Below are 20,664 nucleotides of genomic sequence, written 5' to 3' on the forward strand. Positions count from 1 at the left end.
ATGCTAAACCCCCCCCTAAGGAACTGCGTCCTCGCAAATGCAGTCATAGAAGTCAATATTTAGGCTCACTAACTACAACCGTCTCTCCTATCGCTGCAAGCTTGCTACTAATCCAGTCTCCAGCCCACGGTCTACAGTCTACAGTGGGTCCGGTCGGGTGTGTCTTTTTGTCATAGCGTCCGCACAATGGTAACCGTGTACAGTAAGTATATCGTGGTCTACAGAGAATAAATTAGATAGAAAAAAAATCCGTCACAAGATTCCGAGCTACCTTAAGAGTAGGCCTAGGAGTAGGGTGGGATTTGATTACGTAGCTCTTTCCAGTCTCTCTGCTTAAAGGGGCCGGTGTGAATGACGATTGAATACTTCCTGGAGCTAGGTAGTACCTGGGTAGGTATTCCGTTCTCGCTGGTCGTGAGGGGTAGCCAGCTGTCCAATGTTGGGCTCGCTAAGCGACCCCCTTTTTCTGCTTGGTTAGCATAGCCGAGAAATGATAATGAAATCAACAAATCTTTACCAGGCTCAATGTCTATAACTACTGTGCTACTATACTTTTTCCCTGTATGCCTTATTTGTACTTGTGTGCGTACACCTACATACGAGTAAGTGCCAGCAGCCAGTAGCGTCCGAGGCTAAGTTGAGCGGCCATTCAGACTGCGAGGCTAGAATAGCTGATATAGGGCTCATGCTATAGATACGAGACTACGAGAATCGGATGACTGCTAGGACAGGCTTTTCTGCTAGATAATCCGGGTAGTTTTCAACGTCTTGAACTCTTGGCTCGCTTTTCCGACAAGCATCTTGAAGCTGTCCTACTCCGGAAAATGCTAAATATTATTATTGCTACGGCCGATCGGCCCCCTCACCCCCTGCCACCCCCTCACCTTGGGATCCCTCTGGCTGGCAAATCGCCCTGGTCGAGATAGCCCTTGTGTGAAGGCTGCAATCCTGCCATCGGCCCTAGCTGTCCTATGTGTGCCAATTCAGATCACATCGCGACCTTGGCAAATCCGCAAACATGTCGTCGTCGACCTTCAACCTCGGTTCCCCGACCAGCTGGGGGAAGGTCAACAGATTTCACGACAGCCACGAAGACCTGCTCGAGAAAGGATACTGGCAAGGCATCAATTCGGAAGCCAGAAACCCGAATCTTCGACGCGCCTTCCATAAATTCGTGGACATCGTGCGCCCTTCCATTCTGACCCAGGGTCCCGCCGCAAATAAGCCGCTGTTTCCAACATCATATTTGGATGGTTTGAGGGGCTTCGCAGCCCTCTTGGTATATATCCAACATCATGAGCTCTGGGTGCGAGAAGCCGACGGAGATGGAGAGATATTTGAGAACGGATTCGGCTACAATGGGAAACATCATTTTGCGACATTCCCCTTCATCCGCTTGTTCTTCTCGGGCGGCCACTTTGCAGTTCCGATATTCTTTGTGATTTCAGGATACGTTCTGTCGGCGAAACCACTGCAATTGAGCGAAGCCGAGGAATATAGCAAATTCAGCGACAATGTCTCATCGGCTCTGTTCCGCCGATGGTTGCGTCTCTGGATGCCCGTTATGGCGACGACGTTTATCTATATGACTCTGGCCCACTATCCCGGCTTCTACACCGACGACTATGTCCACAAGGCCACGTACGGAGAGGAGGTGTGGGAATGGTGTGTCCAAACGAAGAATTTCAGCTTCATGTTCGACATGAGCGGGAACCCTTTCTTCCCATTCAACGGACATATCTGGACCATCCCCGTGGAGTTCAAGGGATCGATAGTGATCTACCTCTCGGTCATTGCACTCGCCCGCTGTGCGAGAAATGCACGGCTCTGTTGCGAGCTGGTACTCATCTACTACTTCTTGTACATTTCCGACGGCGCATTCTACGCTATGTTTATGGGCGGACAACTACTCGCGCATCTGGATCTTCTAGCACTCAACAAGAACCTCCCACTCATTTTAGCCCGTCTGGAGCCTTACAGAGAGATCATCGCCTACCACTTGCTAATCATCGGTCTCTACCTCGGTGGCGTGCCAGCCCACAACCAGGATCTCAACGTCGTGCGCAACACCCGCGGGTGGTACTACCTGTCCTTCCTCAAGCCGCAGGCCGTATTCGACTACAAGTGGTTCTACATGTTCTGGGCGGCCATATTTACCGTCGCAGCCGTCCCGCACGTTGGATGGCTGAAGCGGTTCTTCGAGGGCAGATTTTGTCAATACCTGGGCAGGATCTCATTCGGCCTCTATTTGTGTCATGGACCGGTGCTATTTATTCTTGGCGATCGCTTATACTCTGCGGCGGGCTGGACTAGAATCAAACATTTGATGGCTATGCCGCAGTGGGTTAACGCATGGCCATTATCCCACGCTGGGCCTCTGGGTCTGGAATGGGGGCTCTTGGTCCCGAACTTGATTCTTCTTCCGGTTACGCTCTGGTTCGCAGAAATTTGCACGAGGTTTATTGATACGCCCAGCGTGAAGTTTGGACAGAATCTGTACAAGAGGCTGCAGAGAGGGACGTAAAAGTAGTAAATCTTTGTAGTGATACATAAATGGTCACGATAGGAGACATTTAGTAGTTTGGTTGGGTAGCACATGGTAGAGAGAGGCCTTGAGGATAACGTGGTAGATACTAGATTTTCTGTTGGTAAGTCAGCTAGCTGTAACTGTAACTTGAGTCCAATAGTTGCAGGTTTGTTTGCGCATATAAGAAATGCATTGTATTTTATTCCTCTCTATATCAGAAAACCACACGGATTGACAAGACGCACTACAAGTACAATTTCCTCACTCAACGTTTGCATTCAGTTAGTATTTATCGGCATTCCCGTGAGCTGGAACTAGAAAGGAGAGAGGCGGAGCTAGCTAGCTGAAAGACCGACTAGCAGGGACTATCCAGAGGGACTAGAAGTCATCTGCTCCAAAGGTTCTTAATATATTTCAACTCGTCTGGCGACGTGACTTCCAACATTCATCACCTTAACTTCATCTTTATCTCTCGCGCAAGTGAGGTATCATTATCTATTTGCACCATGTTACTGCTCAAAGGGAAGACTCGCCATGTTTTAATAACCTTGTCCTCAATTATCTTCATTGCCGTACTCGGCAATTTCCACAACACGCTCCTCTCCATTCCCGTCACACGCATCATCTCCAACTCCCAGCACAGCTTTCCACAGCCCTTCAACATCGATAGTCCGATAAATCTGGATGGTACCAAGAAACACACGGTCCTGCGCTCAGTATCGACTCCAGACGGGCGATACTTCGACGTCAAGTTCGGCGACCACAACGGCTCCGCGAACGTCAACTTCGTGCCCCATCCGCACTGGAATGACACCTGGGTTATCGTCGCCCAGAAGCCGAAAAGCAAGATCCCCCAGACCGTGTGGTTTGCCGAGATCGTCTGCAACGCGCAGTTCACCGCCGCCCGCGTGCTCTCCTGCATCGAGCCCCCCGGCATCCTGCCCGTCACCGCCACCGCCGGCGACAAGTGCAGAGGCACCAAGCTCGACTATCTGGAGAATTCCATCGGCCCGCGCGACGCGCGCATCTTCTACGGGCCCAAGAGCCCCTACGTGATCTTTGGCTCCAACGGCGTCGAGACGGCCTGCATGGGCATGTGGATCGAGGACTTCCGCGTGCTGGTCGACTGGGGCCTGGAGAGCTACGACGACACCAAGTACCGCCACGCGACGAAGTTGCGCCGCCCCGGCACTTACACGGGCATGGAGAAGAACTGGTTCGTGTTCTGGGACTTCCAGGGGAACTACTACGCGCACTACCACGTCTCGCCGAGGCGCGCCTTCGCGCAGCTCAACAACGATGGCTCCGTGGGCGAGGACCTCGCATCAAGGGCTACGACAGACGAGCAGTGCCTAGAAGCGAGGATGCCCGCTGCTACGCGCGACCACGAGGAGATCCACCAGGCGACCAACTCGCTGGCCGTCACCATGTGCAAGCGTGCGGACCCGGCGTGCCAGGCGACGGCGCAGAACACGTTCATCTTCACCCTGTTCCACTACAAGAGCTACTACCAGTATCACGGGGAGTACGAGCCGTACGTGATGATGTTCCGGCAGTCCGCCCCGTTCGATCTGCATTCGATCTCGGAGAAACCGCTGTGGATTCACGGCCGGGGTGGCGAGGGGACGGGCAAGAAGCATGCGAATTGGAAAGAGGGGCTTGGTAAGTGGACGCAGACCGAGATGGTCTACGTGACGAGCATCGCCTGGAAGCAGAAGGGACTGAAATACCACGGCTATCTCGACGATGTGCTGCTTATTGGATTCGGCGTCGAGGACGAGCATGCCGGTGGTATTGACGTAGTGGTTGGAGATCTGTTTGAGAATTTGGCACCGTGTTATGGACTCTAAACTCCCAAGACAGCATTTTGTATATACAGAGGATATAGAAGGCGTCCGGTGTCTCACTTCTTATTTCTTGAAAGTTGGTTGAAAAGCGATAAAGCTATAACCAAATAAGGGCTATCCCGAGCAGATTATTAGAGTCCCCGTTACCTTTATCTGCGACCATCCCTGTGTAGCCTCGGATGCCACACTATGATCCGAATCGGAAGGGAAAAAAAAAAGGAATTATATGGATATTTCAGCGACGGAATCAGAGAAAGAAAGATTCGCAGAACCTCAAAACCAAGATATCTTACTTCCTTTAAGGAGTAGCTTTCTTTCTTTAAACGAGTAGGTACCTTCCCTTCATAGCTACTATCACTTTACCAAAGACACCATGATACCTATGTCACTGAGCTCGGTAGTTTTTCAAAACAAAACAAAACGCCATTTGTCATTCTTCTGTAAGCGAAAGGACATTTCAGATTTGACTTAAGCGAGCAAATAAGCAAATACCAAGAAATCCCCCCGCCCGAAGAAGAAGTCACAGCGTTTTCGGCTTCTGTATTCATTATACATTGATGACGCGTATATGATACAATCTTAACGCTTACAAGAGCCAGCCAAACTACCTAGCACGTGTGAATTGGGGTAGGTTAGAGCAAGGATATACGTTTCTTTTCTTTTCATCTGATTTTCCATTCCGCTTAATCATCTCACCGGATTCCCTCACGTCATCCATGAGAAACTACCCAATAATGCATCGAGAAAACAGAGCAAACGCATTTTATTTTTTGCCGTTCCTCATAATCATCTCCTTTCTCCCTCCCGCTGGCCTATCTAGGGCCCAGCTTCTCTAGACATCTAGCCGGGCCCTGCTCCTCCCACTCGGCCTTACTAATCCACATGTCCTCCTTATCCGCCATGATATTTGCCAGCACGGCTCCCCCTAAAAACACCATATGTCTCCTCCTAGGCGGGTCCTCAATCCTCACTTTGAACTTGCCCAACCGCTCTGGATTTCCACCCAGTACCTTGGTCAACCACAACTGCTTCAGCTCCTTCTCGAGGCGTGAGGGGAGACCAGGGTACATGCTGCTGCCACCAGAGAGAACAATAGCTTTGTAGAGCGAGGAGCGCACGTCGACGTCTGCAGCTTGGATGGTATTGAAGAGAAACTCGGCGATGCCAGGTTGTTCGACATCAACGAGATGAGGCTGGAAGAGACATTCGGGCGCCTCGAAGCGCTCGCTGCCAACGCGGATGACTCTTCCATCTGGCAGAGTGTAGCTTTCTACCAGGACTGTCGTGTCTTCGCTAAGTCGTTGATCGAGTTCCAGGTCGTAAGAAACATAGCAGAGCTTCTCTTTGATCTGACGAACTGTCTCGAAATCGGCTGTGCGATTAAGGGCGTATCCGCGGCGGAGAAGGAGCGCGATTAGGTTGCGGGTTACGTCTCGGCCGGCAACGTCCAGACGGCGGGTGAGGTGGTTGAGTACGACGGATTCGTAGACAGGGACGATGTGGGTTACGCCGTCGCCGGAATCGACGACCACTCCCGAGCTGAGACCTGAAAGTTCCGCATTAGTATAAATAGCCCTTACCCATCCATACCTCCCCATCAACAAGAATGTACGCACCCTGCGCGTACAGCGCCAGCACGGCCTGGATGGCAACATACACCCCCCCAAACTGGTAGCGTTCGAACATCACCTCACACATCTTCTCGCGGTTTCGTAGCGGGTTCATGGGCGGCTCGGTGAGCAGAATCTTGCGGCCCGACGGATCAAGCTTCATCTTTTCGTAGAAGGTGTAGTCCCACAGATGCTGCATGTCGTCCCATTTCTTCACGATACCATTCTCCATCGGGTACGAGACCTGCAGCATAGTACGGGCGGCTGCGGCCTCATCGCCGCACATGATATCCTTGATAACCAGGCCATCGTTGCCCTGCTCTTCGGAGCGGAGGATAGGCCGGCCGACGATGGAGGGATACTGGAACTCGGGAAAGTTCTGCGGACAGGATGTTAGGGTGAGAAGAGCAGTAAGGTAGAGGTTAGATATTAGGTGTGAGACGTCTATATCAGGCAGAGATGGCGCATACCTGGGCGGCGTATCCGACTTTGAGGAATCCGGTCCCTCCGTCCAGGACTGTAAGAGGGGAGTCAGTGGAGAGTTGCTACTGCGTGTCCGAAGGAGGAGGAATTAAGGATATACATACCTATGGGAGGCTCTGCCATGGTGTGGTGCAGAATGTGGTTGGATCGATATGTAGGGCCGAGGGGAAGGGAGGGGAGCGGAGGGTCGTAGGATGGGTGGGGATGGAGTTTAAGGTACGGATACGAGTACGAGTACGAATACGAGCGAGTAAAGAGCTGGTCATGTCCCTTCCCCGCCAACAAGGCGAGGCTCAAAGCCAGCCTCGTGCAGTAGGTAGTTGCCATTTCGGGATATATGTTTTGCTTGCCTTCTGATTCCCCTGAAATCTTCATATCTCATCAGTGTAAACAAATAAGCAAACATGCCCCCGAAAAGGATCCTCGTCATTAATCCCAACACCTCCAAATCTATCACCGCGTCCCTCGACCAGCTAATCAGAACCCTCACCTCGGACTTCCCAACCACCACTCAATTCACCACCTACACGGCCCCTTCCGGTCCACCCAGCATTAACAGCGCCGACGACGCCCTTGCATCCGCGCGCATCGTATACGAAGATCTGCGCTCCCGCCTAGAAGACTACGATGCCCTCCTAGTTGCCTGCTATAGCCTGCACCCCCTCGTCGCCGGCCTGCAGGACGAGGTCGCTCATGGCATCCACGTCACGGGCATCTTCGAGGCGAGTATCACCACCGCCCTGGCCCTGCTGCCCATGCGCTACGAAGACCCGACACTAGAACGCCTCGAGACGCGCCACAAGTTCGGCATTGTGAGTACGGGAAAGGTGTGGGAGAAGGAGCTGTCGGACGGCCTCAAGCTGTTCCTGGACTTACAGAGCGTAGAGGCGACGGGGAGGTTTAAAGGCGTCGAGACGACGGGGTTGACGGCCGCGGAGCTGCATTCAGCGCCTAAGGAGCTGGTTACGCGGAGAATGAAGGAGGCGACGAGGAGGTTGGTGAAGGACAGGGATATCAAGGTTATATGCTTGGGCTGTGCAGGCATGGTCGGCCTGGAGGATATTGTCCAGGAGGCTTTGGTCGAAGAGTTGGGCGAGTATGAGGCCGGTGAGATTGATATATTGGATGGTGTCAAGGCGGGCATTGCCTTGCTGGAAGGCTTGATGAGGACCCTACCAAGGAAGAAATGAGGTGGGTGACGTTCATGGTAGGTTGGACATATATCGGTGGAAATTTGACTGCACCTCTGAGCGAGTTTGGTAGGTGTGTTCTCTCTTTCATCCTCCACGCCGTCTTTAAAACCTCTTTAGGTAGGCTCTGATCCCATTGTCTTCTTACGCCAGGCCTGCCTCGAGCACTGCTTTACTGACACATCAGTAAGATCTTCACGGCATAGTCTGTCTGCCTGCTATCAAGCCCTGTTATGCAGCCCAAAATATCTATTACTTATTAACAGCTTACTGTCGGTGAAGAACTCAAATCTGATCTCATCATCCCTCATCGTGGCATAGGTACCAATCCAGATAGTCCCCATATATTCATAGCTACTTCTGCATATTATAACATAAGCTCAATAGCGCACACATCCACAGTCCATCAATATTCAATTGTTAATGCCCGTTTGTGCCCTTATGGCAGTCGACTCAATTCCGTGCCGTCATATTCATGCACGCATGCTCTTGTATGCATGCTGTAGGTAACTGTACAAAGCCCACCTCAGCCCAATGCAGTCCGGCTCTCTCATCGCCTATCCTCCCTAGCCATCTCATCTTCGTGTCCCCCCTCAATTACTCCTCTCTCCACCCTTCGCGGCCCTCAGCTCATCCATCTTTGCTACCCGCTTCTTGAACTCGTCGTATTGGCACTTTTCGTAGCTGTGTCTCTCGGTCTGGTAGTTCGGTTTCAATCAGTGTCATTTTTCCCATCGCGATCTCTCTTTCCCTCCAATCCCACTTCTCTTCCTCCCTGAAACTCAACCCTATCTCTCTCACTTTCTCCCCCCCTCCACTCCCCCAGCCCATTGTAACCCCCCGCTCCCCAATCTTTCATCTTTACATCTCCCTCCACTCTCAGAACCTTTACCATACTCTCCCCTCCACGAAACATAGAAAGTTGACGCACCTCACATTTCCACGGCAAGTAATACGTCTCAAACCGGCACCTGTTCAGCGGGATGAGCAGGTTCGCGCACCCGTCCCGGTACTGAATCGGCAGCCGCGCTTCGCGCATCTCCTCCCGTGTCGCGGCTGTTTTTGGAATCCAATTAGTTAGCAGATACTTTGACAGAGAATGAATGGAGATTGGGCCTGGATCCATAGATTGGGATTTGGGGGAGAGATTGGGAGACTGTGGGAGAGGGAGGAGACGGAGAAGACATACGCGCTGGCTCGGAAGAGATCCCAATTGCGGATTTGAGGGTTTCGGACACTGTCATGATGGCGGTCGTGGTGGTGGGATTGTGGTTTGACTTTTATATGGTATTGAGAGGGAGCTTGAGGTTGGGGGGGTGGAGCCGAATCGAGTGGGGATTAGTCAGCCAGAGATTGAACGGACTTGACTTCGAATTTCCCACCTCGCACTTATCACTTCCACTTTCCTTCACCAAAGAGAAACGTCAAATATCGAGATAAACCAGTTATCTTCAAGTATTCGGATATCAGTCGACTTAAGTGTCTAGACGATGAGTCTTCCATTCCTTTTAAATGCGAGCTTTATATATCGCCCTGGCCTTGGCGGATTCGATACCATTTATTCTCAGTACCACCCTGCCCAATCATCTACCTACCTTATCTAGACTGGGATTTCTCCCATATATCGTACCCTCGCCTTCACCTTGGGTTTATGAACAGGAAATTTGAACTCAAATCAAATTATAAAGTTCCATCAATTTAAGCCTGGGGAACTGTAAAGACCGCGGCCGGCGGGAGGGCAAGTGAACACGTCACGTCAGGATAGGATAACGAGGGATAACTCACAAGCATGTAGGCTTTCTTGATTCCTTCTTTTGATGGTTATATATATGCTTTTGAGTATCTTGTGTTTTCCTAGAAGACGCTAGATATTGCCAAAACGCTGACTCTGGACCAGCCCAGGCTACGAAGAAAATAGTATAAAATAACGGCATTCAACTTTGAAAGGAGAGGAAATTAAGGGTTCCCGAAGATCTTCAATAACCGTCCAGTTAAAGCAAAAGGGCGTGGAAGAGAGGATCTTAGCTTAAAATTGGCTAACGACTCACCACGTACGTATCTCTTTCGGATTACCGAAGACTACCTTCATACCTTACTAAGAGTCACTGGACGCTCTCGGATAGCTTCTCCGACTATTTGTAATTGACGTTTTCAGATAGGGAAAACCCCTTGAAGTCTACCGATTCGATATGCCCAAGGCGCTAACGATTCAAGCGTAAAACCCCGAAGAGAGATCGTTCGGCTCGGCTCGTCACCAGCCAGAGTGGGACCTATGGCCACTAGCATTGATTTGGACTGGCAGAGGAGGTTCAGGATATGCAAGTAAGCCCAAAATCTGTTCAGCAAGGCTATGTTAGTAAGAGTAGAAAGCGTGTCGAAGGCCGCTCTACTGCTATGATGTCTCAACAGCTGTGTTGTTCAAAACACCCAGATACGTATGCATCTTTGTCTTGCACTGTCGCTCTCCGAATGAATGAGATAAATCCCATCTCCTGCTTCTTAAGAGGCCGGCTGTATCTCGTTCTGGTATTGGAAGCTATTAAGTGTCGCGTAGTGCTAAGCTATGCAATTTCCAGACTGTCTCATTTCGGGTTGACATCAAAACCGTTGCAGTTGCGGGCAATCTCATTAAGCTAGCTCAAATTCCAAAGATGGCCATCAAATGAGTCAGACGATAAGTAGTTTCAAAGCATCTCAGAATCAGAATCAGATTCCGATGGATCAAACAATTAGCACAAGGAGGAGCAAGATCGAACGCTCTGCTACTCAGTGAAACCCTATTATTAATGGTAAGATCGATCGGTCAAATCGTGAGTCGTGTGTATATATGTGTATATATATATATATATAAATGTACAAAGAAGAAAAACAAGTTCTCAATGTAATCAAAGCCATCATCTCGCTTTTAGGAGCTCAGTACCCTAACATCAGGTATGTTTGCCAAAAAGGCTGTTTTCTGCAAGCGGAATGCTTCGATTATTGTCGCTTTGCTGGCTGCCCATTACGGAACTCAATATTCGAGACCAGAATATGAACGCCACTTGTCGTTGCTCACTTGCGACTTGCAGATTCCCTGGTGCCATAGCAAAGTTTAATCAAACTTTTTTTTTTTTTTACTTTTTGAAAAACAATTGGTTAAGAATTAGTGGAAAGCAGTGAGCATCAGTTTAGATAAGATCGGAAAAGTAAAGAGAAAAGTTTACGGATACTTGTTATATAATTTAATAAGAAGCGGCTCGACCATTCCAGATATTTTGGCCCGCCTTTACAGTCTGTAGGTCAGGTGACTCGCTTAGTCAACCCTGCAAAGAGCCGAGCCGAGACGCTAGTTGCCCGCTCCTTCCCCTTTCTTCTTTTCCAAGTTTCTTTCGGCTTCTCTTCCTTTATATTCCTCAAATGCATGCTTAAATCGCCTTGCTAAGATAATTTCTTGTCCTTCTGCTTGCCTTTCTACTTCCCCTTCTTCTAATTCTTCCTCGTCCTTATCTTCTTCAATCTTCATCGCCCCTCCCCCTCCCCCTCCCCCTCCCCCTCATCACCCGTCAAGATGCCACTCTACTGCACCCCGTGCAACAGGACATTTGAGCAACAAGAATACTTAGAGCAGCATCTGCGACTGTCCCGTCGACATGCGAAATCTCCCCCGACACGCCTCCAACCCGCAAACGCCCAGTCACGAGGTTCCCAGGCCCAGCACATGATCCACACCAGCAGCAACGCGAGATGCTCGAATCCCATGAGAAATGATCGACTGCCATTACGGAAGCTTTCTAGTGCCATTTTTAACACTCCCCAGAACCAGACTCAGACCGAGACCCATATGCAGATCCAGATGCCGGTCTGTGGAGAATTGCTTCCCCCGGCTCCTCGATGGACTGTCATTCCCCATTCCGAGGCTCAATCGATACTGGAACTGCTCGCTGGACATTCCCACTCGCTGAAGGAACTGGAGGCCAACAAGTTTCTTGTCAAACCATACGTTGCCGAGAGCACCACGCATCTCCCGCGCAAGTGCACACGATGCAATGCTAGAGACAAACTCTCCCCTCGACCCAGGCCCGAGGCTGATAAACATGAACCGACTGAGGAAGATTCTGCTGAGCCCAAAGGCAACGAGGACCAACAGTGCTTCTTTCACACCTCCAAGCGGAACAAATACGTGAGTCTCGATCCCCGACAATGGTGGGTTGAATAAATAGAATCAACCGAAATTAATGCTCACACGCCTTTCAGAACATTAAGAAGCCTTACAAATGCTGCACCAGCACCGGAGGCAAAGGCTGCACCATGGCTAACAAGCACGACTTCCAACTCGCAGCCCAATTCTCGAGATATTGCCACTTCCGCGAGACTCCACCGCCCGATGGACGAGTCAAGGCTCGTGCAGTGGTACTGGACTGTGAAATGGCAGGCGTGGTGGGCAACGCCACGGGTGAGCCTATTCTTATCTGCGCGATTGACTACATCACTGGCGTCACCATCCTCAACCACTACGTTGTCCCGGAGGAGCCTATTACCCAGATGCGCACCGGTTGTCACGGAGTCACTTATGCTGCGCTCAACGATGCAAGAAATCGCGGCATTGCGCTTGCCGGTTGGGAAGGTGCACGTGCAGAGCTATGGAAGCACATTGACGAGGAGACGATACTCATCGGTCATGCTTTGGACAATGATTTGGGTGTTCTGCGTATGATTCATCGACGAGTCGTCGACTCGGGAATTCTGGCTCGAAGTGCGGCTGGCAAGGGACCGCAGTGTGGCTTGCAGGCCTTATGCTCGCAACTGCCCGGTATCGAGATCCGAAAGAACAAGAAAGGGATTCACGATTGCATGGAGGATGTCTTTGCAACCCGAGAGGTCGTACTGTTCTGTACTCGGCGCAAGGACGAATTCAAGGCCTGGGCTAAAGCCAGAAGAGCTGAACAGCTTCAACTGGAGAAGGAGCGCGAGAAGTTGAGGTTGGAGAAAGAGCAAGCGAAAGAGGCAGAGAAGCGCAAGCACGAGGAAGCAACGAAGGATGGGAAAAGGTAGTCAACTCAGATAGATTAAGGAACTCTGCCGAAGCCGAAGATGGCCAAAGATGCTTGAGCATTTCACAGTATCGTTACCGAGCTAGATACGATCCGAATGTACCCTGCATCAGCAAGTACACCGTCTTGACCTGGTTACAGGTCGAGGTTGAGGGAGGAACAGGACCCGGGAAAGAAGCCAGGAAATACACAAAACGCGGATATGCGAGCAATATGGAGAGCAAAGTCCCAACTCTGACTAATTACTTTACTGTGAGTAGGATCTTGCTGCTACATTGGAAGGCGATGGTGGAGAATGTGCTGTGACGGGTTTGATTACCTTGATATTGGCACACTTTGCAGAGCTTTATGGTTCGATTCAATGTCAATGTTTTATGACTTACATGTCCTTGATTGGTATGAGAACTTTGAACCTAGCCTGACGTAGCATTCGCGATTGATACAGAGAAAGTCGACTTGTTGTCACGTGAGCTGGCGTATGTGTTCGGTTATCATCCGATCGGACTGTCGCGACGCCAGATCTTTAGAACCTCAATCCAAATTACAATCCCAACCTCAACTGCATCACCACTCACTCGCAACCCGCGTCGCTCAATCGCAATAATGACCATTGGCATCGACGACGACGATGACGACGAATTCGGCTTCAGCTCCGGCGACGAGGCTGATCTTGTTGCACTGATAGACGCGACAAACACCAAGAGGAAATTGTCTGACGCCGACGACCTCCTTCCTTCCAAACGAATTGCGGCCCAATCATACCCTTCCGCGATCACAGCGCTTAAGAATAACTTTGGAATGAAGGAATTTCGATCAAAGCAAGAACAGGTTATATCACGGATATTGAGCGGAGAAAGTGCCACCGTCGTATTTCCGACTGGAGGAGGAAAGAGTCTCTGCTACCAGATACCAGCGTTGGCATTCGCAGAGGAAGATAAGCGGACTGCTATTCGGGGGGAGGGAGAGAGTGGTATCACCTTGGTTGTGTCTCCGTTAATCGCGTTGATGAAGGATCAAGTCGATGCGCTCGTCCGCCGCGGAATCAAAGCAGCATCATTCGATTCGTCCAAGCCCCGTGAGGAATACCTGCACACCTGCGAGATGCTACGTAGCGGAGAGTTAAAGATACTGTACTGCGCCCCCGAGAGACTCAACAATGAAGGCTTTCTCCAGCAGATGATGCATGTCCGAGGAGGGGTTCGTTTGTTGGCGGTGGACGAGGCACATTGTATTTCTGAATGGGGGCATGCTTTTCGCCCAGAATATCTCAGTACGTAGCAGCTTCCAATGTCCTCAGCCCTAGCTGACACATCCATCCAGAGGTTTCCAGATTTGCCACTGAGATCAGAGCTGAACGCGTGGTCTGCCTTACGGCTACCGCCACTCCCCAAGTTGCTTCAGACATCTGCAAAGCGTTCAACATTGACGAAGAGGCCGGTCTCTTCAGAACATCAACCTACCGAAAAAACTTACAGCTTTTGGCGGAGTCCGGTAAGACCAAGCAGGACCTATACCCCAAGCTGTTCAACTTTTTAAAGCAAAATCCCGGCCCTACAATCATTTATGTTACAATTCAGAAGCAGACAGAAATGTTGGCTCTGGACCTAGTGCGACAAGGCTTTAATGCAAAATCCTTTCACGCCGGTATGGAGACTGCTGCAAAGACTGCTCTCCAGAACGAATTTATGCGTCGGGATGATTTGATCATTGTGGCTACTATTGCTTTCGGAATGGGCATCGATAAAGCAAACATTCGCAACGTCGTTCATTATAATCTCCCGAGTAGTCTTGAATCATATAGTCAGGAGATTGGAAGGTCTGGGAGAGACGGCAAGATTAGCAAATGCATGTTCTATGTCTGTGGAGAAGATCTTCACCTACGCGGTAAGTACCGTGGGAGCCAACACTACTCATGTCTTGCCCCGCGATATCTAAAAAAAGACTTTTTCCTTTCCCAAATCTTCTCCGGTCAGGCACAAATGCTGACTGACGCCTTCTCCTGAAGAGATGTTTGCTCGTGGTGATCTTCCAAGCCTCAAAGGTGTCCAGGACCTTCTGGAGGAAATATTCAGCACAGCTCACGCCGAGGTCGGAAGTGAAATCAAGCTCTCCCTCTATACACAGTCCAGAGAATATGATATTCGGGACAGCACTTTGAAAAACATCTACGCCCAGTTAGAACTCACGTACGGCCTGATCCGAGCTACTACACCTATGTATACAAAATACTCCTACGCTGCCGGCCCCTCATATGAATCAACCGTCTCCCGAGATCAGTCCCCGGCTGCCATTGCCGTCAGAGGGTTTGCAAAGAAGGCTGTAAAACTGCATCACATTGATGTCGATGCTGCCTCAAGCAGGTACGGGCTAGAGCGGACGGAGCTGATTCGGAAATTGAATGACTGGAACGAGAGCCGAGTCATCGATCTGAAGCCCACGGGGGTCCTTAACGTCTACAAGGTCATGCAAAAGGTACCGAAGAAAGCCGAGATCGAACGTCTCGCTCAGCAGATCCATGCGACCATGGAGAAGCGTGAAAGAGAAGCCTTGCAACGCACCAACGACATGCTCGAGCTGATCACATCCAAAGCATGCTTCTCCAAATCCCTCGCTCGCCATTTCGGAGACGACATTGGTGGAGACGAGTGCGGACACTGCACCTGGTGCATGACACACCAGGCCGTCGTCCAGCAGCTGCCGCCCCCGGTAGATCTCAACCTAGCAGCTCTGAAAGCCGTCTTGGACAGAGTAAGTGATCGGGACGACGCTCGATTCCTGACCCGGGTTGCTTTCGGCATCTCAAGTCCCCGCGTGACTACACTGAAGCTATCCAAAGATCCCGTCTTTGGATCCATGGCAGACCATGATTTCTCGGTAAGCTACAGGACAGGGCAGCACAGCGCAGCACAGCATCTCATTCCTCTCTCTCTCTCTGTTTCTCTCTCTCTCTCCCCTCCCTTTTTTTCCCTATTGCAGTGTTTGCAGTGTCGTAGTGTACTTATTGACTCCGTACCAACAAACAGAAGCTCCTCAAGGCCTTCACCGCCGCATGCGCAGCGGCCAACAAGAAGCGTTCTTAAACCAGAGATAAAAAGAAATCTTTGAAATTGCTGCTGGCGTATTTATCTATTTAGGCTGCCCAACCACCTACATACCTATGATGATCGCCAAAGAAGTCCGAGCTAGACTAGACTAAACTAGCTAGGTAGGTATCCGCAGTAACAAAAGTTGTAAAAATCTCTAATGCTGAGCATACGAAGTACGGAAATGCGAAATGCAAAAACAAAAACAGCTCCGTATCCAGCATCTACCGTCTACGTTTCACTTCCACGCGGATCCTCGAGAAGAAAGACGTAAGAAGAAAGAAACAAGAAGAGATGTATCAACCAGTCTCAAGTGTTTTTTTTTTTTTTCTTCTTCTTTTTCTTCTTTTTTTTCCACAAAAATATCGATATCCCCCTACCAAAAATTGTCAAAGGCCCCTCCTTCCTGACCTCAAGTAGGTAGGTAGGTAGGTAGGTAGACAGGTAGGTAGCTAAGTAGGTAAGTAGGTAAATACCGACCACCTAAAGGGCTCGAAAATTCAAAAGCTTGATAGATAGATAATGACATATATACATACACACACACAATCAGTATCTATTTCCGTTTACTTCACCTCACTTCACTTCACTTCACTTCACGTCCATTCTGCCATTCTGCCACTTCAGTTCTATTCCGAGCGAGGGAGCGAGCGAGCGAGAAAGAAAGAGCCTGGTTATGGAATGAGATGACAAAATAACACACACTCGCGCTCGCTTCTATCTGCTTGGGGGGGGGGGGGGGGGGGGGAATCCTGCTTGGAAAAGGAAAAGGAATCTTTATTATTGTTATTATTATTTTATATGTACTAATACATGTATACAATGTGTTAGTTCAAGACGTCATTCTTTATGTAATTGTAGGAATTAAAATATCAGGCAGTCAGCGGATTATGTGATCAAGAGATTATGTAAATATCATTTGAACGCTTCCCCAGCTGCTTTTGAATACGCCGCTTTACTGCTACTGACGGAGTTATGAGTTTACGAATATCCTTGGTGAACAAACGGACAGTTAAATTGGGCAGACCTTAATATAAAAGGAAAACCAAACCACAAAAAAGTGCTGTCCAAACGATTAGCTATTTCCGTCATTTTCCTATTCATACAGCTTTGGAAGCTCAACTGCCCGAAGAATCATTTTAACGTGAACTATATCTATTTAATTTTACGCTTCAACCTCTTCTTCTTCTTCCTCTCCCTCGGCGGCTTCAGGATCCGAAGCCTCACCGTTGACCTCTTCGTCTCCATTGACATCGATCAAACTGCCACCTTCGGTCTCTAGCCTTAAATACTCGTCCCATTCGGGGAACAGCTCGTTGTCTTCGCCAGGCACCCCGACGGTCTTCGCGACACGCCCCTTCTTTTCTTTCTCCAACGACTGCTTCCACAGAGCAACGGTCTTGGGAGCCACGCTGGGCTTGTAGGTCTGGGCGAACAGTACTGCTTCTGCGGTTCGACCAGTCTTGGTCAAGAGGTCTATGCAACCTTCGACGTCTGCCAACTGCCACAAACAAGTAAAGGCGACATTATGAGCTCCAACCGATTGGGCCTGCCCACTTAAAGCACGCAGACCGTCACGGTCACCCGTGGAAGAGTGGAGGAGGAGCAGCGAGCCAAGATCCTTTGCGTTTGTGAAGCACTCAGCCGCGAGAGAAACATCCCAGCCAGCAAGAGCAGCGTCACCAACCGTCTTCCACTTGTGCTCGACATCGGCCTCTTTGGCGAGTTCGAGAGCAATCTGAAGATGGCCGAGTGCAAGAGCAAGATCGAATTTGTGCTCGGGATCGGTGGCAACCTCAAGAGCAAGTTCCTTGTGACCTTGGCCTTCCAGGAACCGCGCAATCTTGTTAAGTTGGTCTGTGGGGATGGTTGGTAGCAGTTCGGCTGCCGTCTCCATATCGTCACGGAGTACAAGGGTCTGGTACTCGACGACGGCGAGCGAGAGGGAGAAGGAGGTGACATTGACATCCTTATCAGCCAGGTATATCCGGGAGTCTCGTTGAATATATCCAAGAAGGTACATGGGTTGATCGAAGTGGGAAATGGTGTATGTTTGGTCACCGACCAGGTAGTTGAGTCGATTCGTACTATTGGTGTAAATAAAGCAATCCCCAACCCACTCTCCGGTTCGAACACTTGAGGATGTTAGCGATATGTGCAGATGTGTATAGCATCCAGCTTACCTCTCGTTGATATCGGTGACGACCTCGAAGGCTGCCTCAACTCCATCGTCGTCGACTTCCCCTGACTGAACAGCGGCCAGGTAGTCCTCTCTCGAAAATCGCAAGACGTAGAAGCTATCTTCGCATGCAATCGAGACGAGCTCTCCGTTCTCGGACCAGTATACCTGGATCGGGTCGACCTCAATCCTCCGGACCAAGCCTCCCGTTTGCCAATCGTAGAAAGCAACCCCACCTTGGCCCTTGACCCCGAGAAGAATACCGCCAGTGAGGCCCTCGGCTTGGAAGCCGACATCCAAGCCCCCAGCCTTCTCGACAAAGTTTTTGAAGATTTTCACACTTGTGGCAGATTCGCGGATCGCATAGTCGTTGCTGTTTTCCTTCGGACCCCAAACAAAATCCAACGCCGAGCCGAACGCCTTATTTCTCCATGCGAGCGCAGTGTAGATGATGAATTCTCCATCGCCGCAGACAGAAACAAACCGACCGTTAGCAGAGTGGAGGAGAGTCTGTGGGTAGACTTCGCAGGTGCCGAGATCTTTCGTAGGAAGGGAAATGGGCTCGTTGTCTTTCAAGGAAGCATCTGCTCCGATTAGCTTATCTCCCAGACTTCCAAATTGCATGTAAACGTACCTCCACCCTTGATGATCGATGAAACGACCTCGCTGTGTCTTGCCCAGATCAACTTTCCAGATCCATCCATCGACACCGCAGGTTCCTCGCGACCCATCTTCACCACAACGGCCCCCTCATCAAACCCAACAGCCACGCCTTGCTTGCCTCGTTGGTAGCTGACACACCAAGCTCTCTCCAGACCATAGTTCAGGGATTGCTCCAGTCGGTATGTATTGGCATGCCAAATCTTGACAGTCCCGTCTTCGGATCCAGAAATGATGACTGGGAGCTCCGGGTGGTAGCACGCAAAGGAGACATTGCTGGTGTGGCCCTCCAAAGTGGCAATCAATGATTTGGTGGTGTAGTCCCAGATCTTAACAGTTCGATCGTCTGAGGTTGTCAGAAGGTATGGCTTGTCGGATTGAGGGTAGTAGTCGACATGGTTGACACCCTTTTGCTCATGTGCTTCCAATGTAAAGTTGGCAGTGGAAGAGCCCAGACTCCAGATCTTGACCGTCCTATCCAAACATGCCGAGGCAAAGGTGTTCGTGTCTTTGGGATTGATGGCCAGACCCATGACATAGTGGCTGTGACCCTCGAAAACTTGCACGCACTTCCATCCCTTGTCCCAATCCCACAGCTTGATAGTCATGTCATCGGAGGCGGTAAGGACAAAAGGTTGAGTAGGGTGTACGACGATCGCTCGAATGTAATCCGGGTGGGCTTCGAAGGATGTGATCTTCTCAGAGGTATTGTAGTTGTAGACTCGGAGCTGGAAATCATCCGAGCCGCAGACAATCCAGTTCTTCCGGGCAATGAATCGGCCAGCTCGCACAGGGACATCTGTCAGTTCAAAGCTCTTCACTACTACCTGTGACGGGTCAGGTCAGCCAGCGATGCGCCGCAGATGCTGGAAAATTACGTACTCCTGTCTCGTAGGACCAGATGTTCGCATGCCCTGCAATTCATCAGTGCGAGTCCACGCCATAGCATGCGATGCGCTGGGGAGACGTACCGCTGTAGAGGGTAGTCAGAATCCATGGCTCCACAGGATGGAAGTCGATGCCCTTCACACGCTCGCTGCGGGCAAACAGCTGTCTCTGAATTTGAAACGACGAGTTAGCAGTGCTTGTGGACATCTTGCCCACCACAATTGTCTCGCGCAATTCCAATGCCCTGTTCGGCTGCTGTGGGGGGTGGAAGGTCATCTCCGTCAAGCAGATCCAGCCAGCTCCCAGAACACCTGTCGTCTGCGACTCTGCATTAGACGGAGGTTCCAAGGGAAACGTACCTTTACGTCCAACCGCATGTCTGCTTTTGGTGGTGGCTGCTACACCAGATGGGAGTGCTGTAAGGGGAGAGAGCGGGAGGAAACGTGGCCGGTGGGCGCGCAGAGACCGCTCTGCAGGATTGGGATGTCGTGTTCAGTCGGTGCAGTTCTAGCACAGTCTGCAGACTTATTTCGGAGTGAGAGTATTCACAGTTGTATGGTGGAGGGAGGGAGGAAAAGGTGATGAGGCTGACGTCTTGGAGATTCGTGGTCTTTGGGCAGCGGCAGCGGGCAGCTCCAGACTTGTCGCTAAACTGCCGAAGATTTCCCATCTGGTTTAGCGCAGAAGGGCTCGCATCTGGCTCTGCTGTTGTGCGACTTCATCAAGACCTCACTTCATGACTTCAAATGCATTGATTTGGATTTATCAGGCTTCTTACTATTCTTCCTGTTCTTTCCAGTTCATCAATTTGGTCGGTGAGCTATGGGTAACTTCGGCTATGAGTCCCAGGTGCTATCTATTATCCAGTTCGCTGCAAGCCCGCCCTCAACATGCAATTTTTCTTGCCAGGTCATGTTCATGTCGAGAAATCTGCCGCGTCGTTTAATGAGCGCGCCCAATGTGTTCTTTTCGAGTGTCCTTTCCAAGCTTTCCAAGAAGATGGATCTCCTTTCTGCTCTATTGAAGACCTCCTGCTGTTAGTGACTCTTCGTGGTTCTTTTTTCACATATCCCCCTTCCATTCCACTTATCATTGCGCGGTCAATTTCGCATAGCTTCAAGGACAAAGATTCAAGTCGACAGATGTGGCTCTTCATTTCTTCCAAGA

The 20,664-nt window shown here is 50.3% G+C and overlaps 8 protein-coding genes across 8 annotated transcripts; 5 read left to right on the plus strand and 3 right to left on the minus strand.

The window, feature by feature from the left end:
* Nucleotides 1–1,018: 1,018 nt before the first annotated feature.
* L3040_001684 (uncharacterized protein) lies at nucleotides 1,019–2,524 on the plus strand (the record flags this gene model as incomplete). Its single annotated transcript, XM_007294360.1, has 1 exon — nucleotides 1,019–2,524. The coding sequence occupies one exon, from the start codon at nucleotides 1,019–1,021 to the stop codon at nucleotides 2,522–2,524; it is 1,506 nt and encodes a 501-aa protein (XP_007294422.1).
* A 509-nt stretch (nucleotides 2,525–3,033) lies between these two features.
* Nucleotides 3,034–4,377, plus strand: L3040_001685 (uncharacterized protein; the record flags this gene model as incomplete). The annotated part of the gene is made up of 1 exon (XM_007294361.1): nucleotides 3,034–4,377. The coding sequence occupies one exon, from the start codon at nucleotides 3,034–3,036 to the stop codon at nucleotides 4,375–4,377; it is 1,344 nt and encodes a 447-aa protein (XP_007294423.1).
* An 809-nt stretch (nucleotides 4,378–5,186) lies between these two features.
* On the minus strand, nucleotides 5,187–6,590 carry L3040_001686 (uncharacterized protein; the record flags this gene model as incomplete). The annotated part of the gene is made up of 4 exons (XM_007294362.1): nucleotides 5,187–5,920; nucleotides 5,991–6,363; nucleotides 6,455–6,501; nucleotides 6,572–6,590. The coding sequence occupies 4 exons, from the start codon at nucleotides 6,588–6,590 to the stop codon at nucleotides 5,187–5,189; spliced, it is 1,173 nt and encodes a 390-aa protein (XP_007294424.1).
* A 281-nt stretch (nucleotides 6,591–6,871) lies between these two features.
* L3040_001687 (uncharacterized protein) lies at nucleotides 6,872–7,657 on the plus strand (the record flags this gene model as incomplete). The annotated part of the gene is made up of 1 exon (XM_007294363.1): nucleotides 6,872–7,657. One exon carries the CDS (start codon nucleotides 6,872–6,874, stop codon nucleotides 7,655–7,657), a length of 786 nt encoding a protein of 261 aa, XP_007294425.1.
* Nucleotides 7,658–8,250: 593 nt separating this feature from the next.
* L3040_001688 (uncharacterized protein) lies at nucleotides 8,251–8,901 on the minus strand (the record flags this gene model as incomplete). Its single annotated transcript, XM_007294364.1, has 3 exons — nucleotides 8,251–8,355; nucleotides 8,589–8,713; nucleotides 8,847–8,901. 3 exons carry the CDS (start codon nucleotides 8,899–8,901, stop codon nucleotides 8,251–8,253), a joined length of 285 nt encoding a protein of 94 aa, XP_007294426.1.
* Nucleotides 8,902–11,204: 2,303 nt separating this feature from the next.
* On the plus strand, nucleotides 11,205–12,993 carry L3040_001689 (uncharacterized protein; the record flags this gene model as incomplete). Its single annotated transcript, XM_066156851.1, has 3 exons — nucleotides 11,205–11,816; nucleotides 11,891–12,684; nucleotides 12,774–12,993. 3 exons carry the CDS (start codon nucleotides 11,205–11,207, stop codon nucleotides 12,991–12,993), a joined length of 1,626 nt encoding a protein of 541 aa, XP_066012860.1.
* A 297-nt stretch (nucleotides 12,994–13,290) lies between these two features.
* L3040_001690 (uncharacterized protein) lies at nucleotides 13,291–15,767 on the plus strand (the record flags this gene model as incomplete). Its single annotated transcript, XM_066156852.1, has 4 exons — nucleotides 13,291–13,957; nucleotides 14,008–14,571; nucleotides 14,693–15,561; nucleotides 15,711–15,767. 4 exons carry the CDS (start codon nucleotides 13,291–13,293, stop codon nucleotides 15,765–15,767), a joined length of 2,157 nt encoding a protein of 718 aa, XP_066012861.1.
* Nucleotides 15,768–16,935: 1,168 nt separating this feature from the next.
* On the minus strand, nucleotides 16,936–19,874 carry L3040_001691 (uncharacterized protein; the record flags this gene model as incomplete). Its single annotated transcript, XM_066156853.1, has 6 exons — nucleotides 16,936–17,905; nucleotides 17,954–18,533; nucleotides 18,584–19,436; nucleotides 19,492–19,523; nucleotides 19,581–19,665; nucleotides 19,857–19,874. 6 exons carry the CDS (start codon nucleotides 19,872–19,874, stop codon nucleotides 16,936–16,938), a joined length of 2,538 nt encoding a protein of 845 aa, XP_066012862.1.
* Nucleotides 19,875–20,664: the final 790 nt, after the last annotated feature.

Source organism: Drepanopeziza brunnea (assembly GCF_022702325.1).
Source record: "Drepanopeziza brunnea f. sp. 'multigermtubi' strain 214-2 chromosome Unknown ctg2, whole genome shotgun sequence".
NCBI lineage: Eukaryota > Fungi > Ascomycota > Leotiomycetes > Helotiales > Drepanopezizaceae > Drepanopeziza > Drepanopeziza brunnea.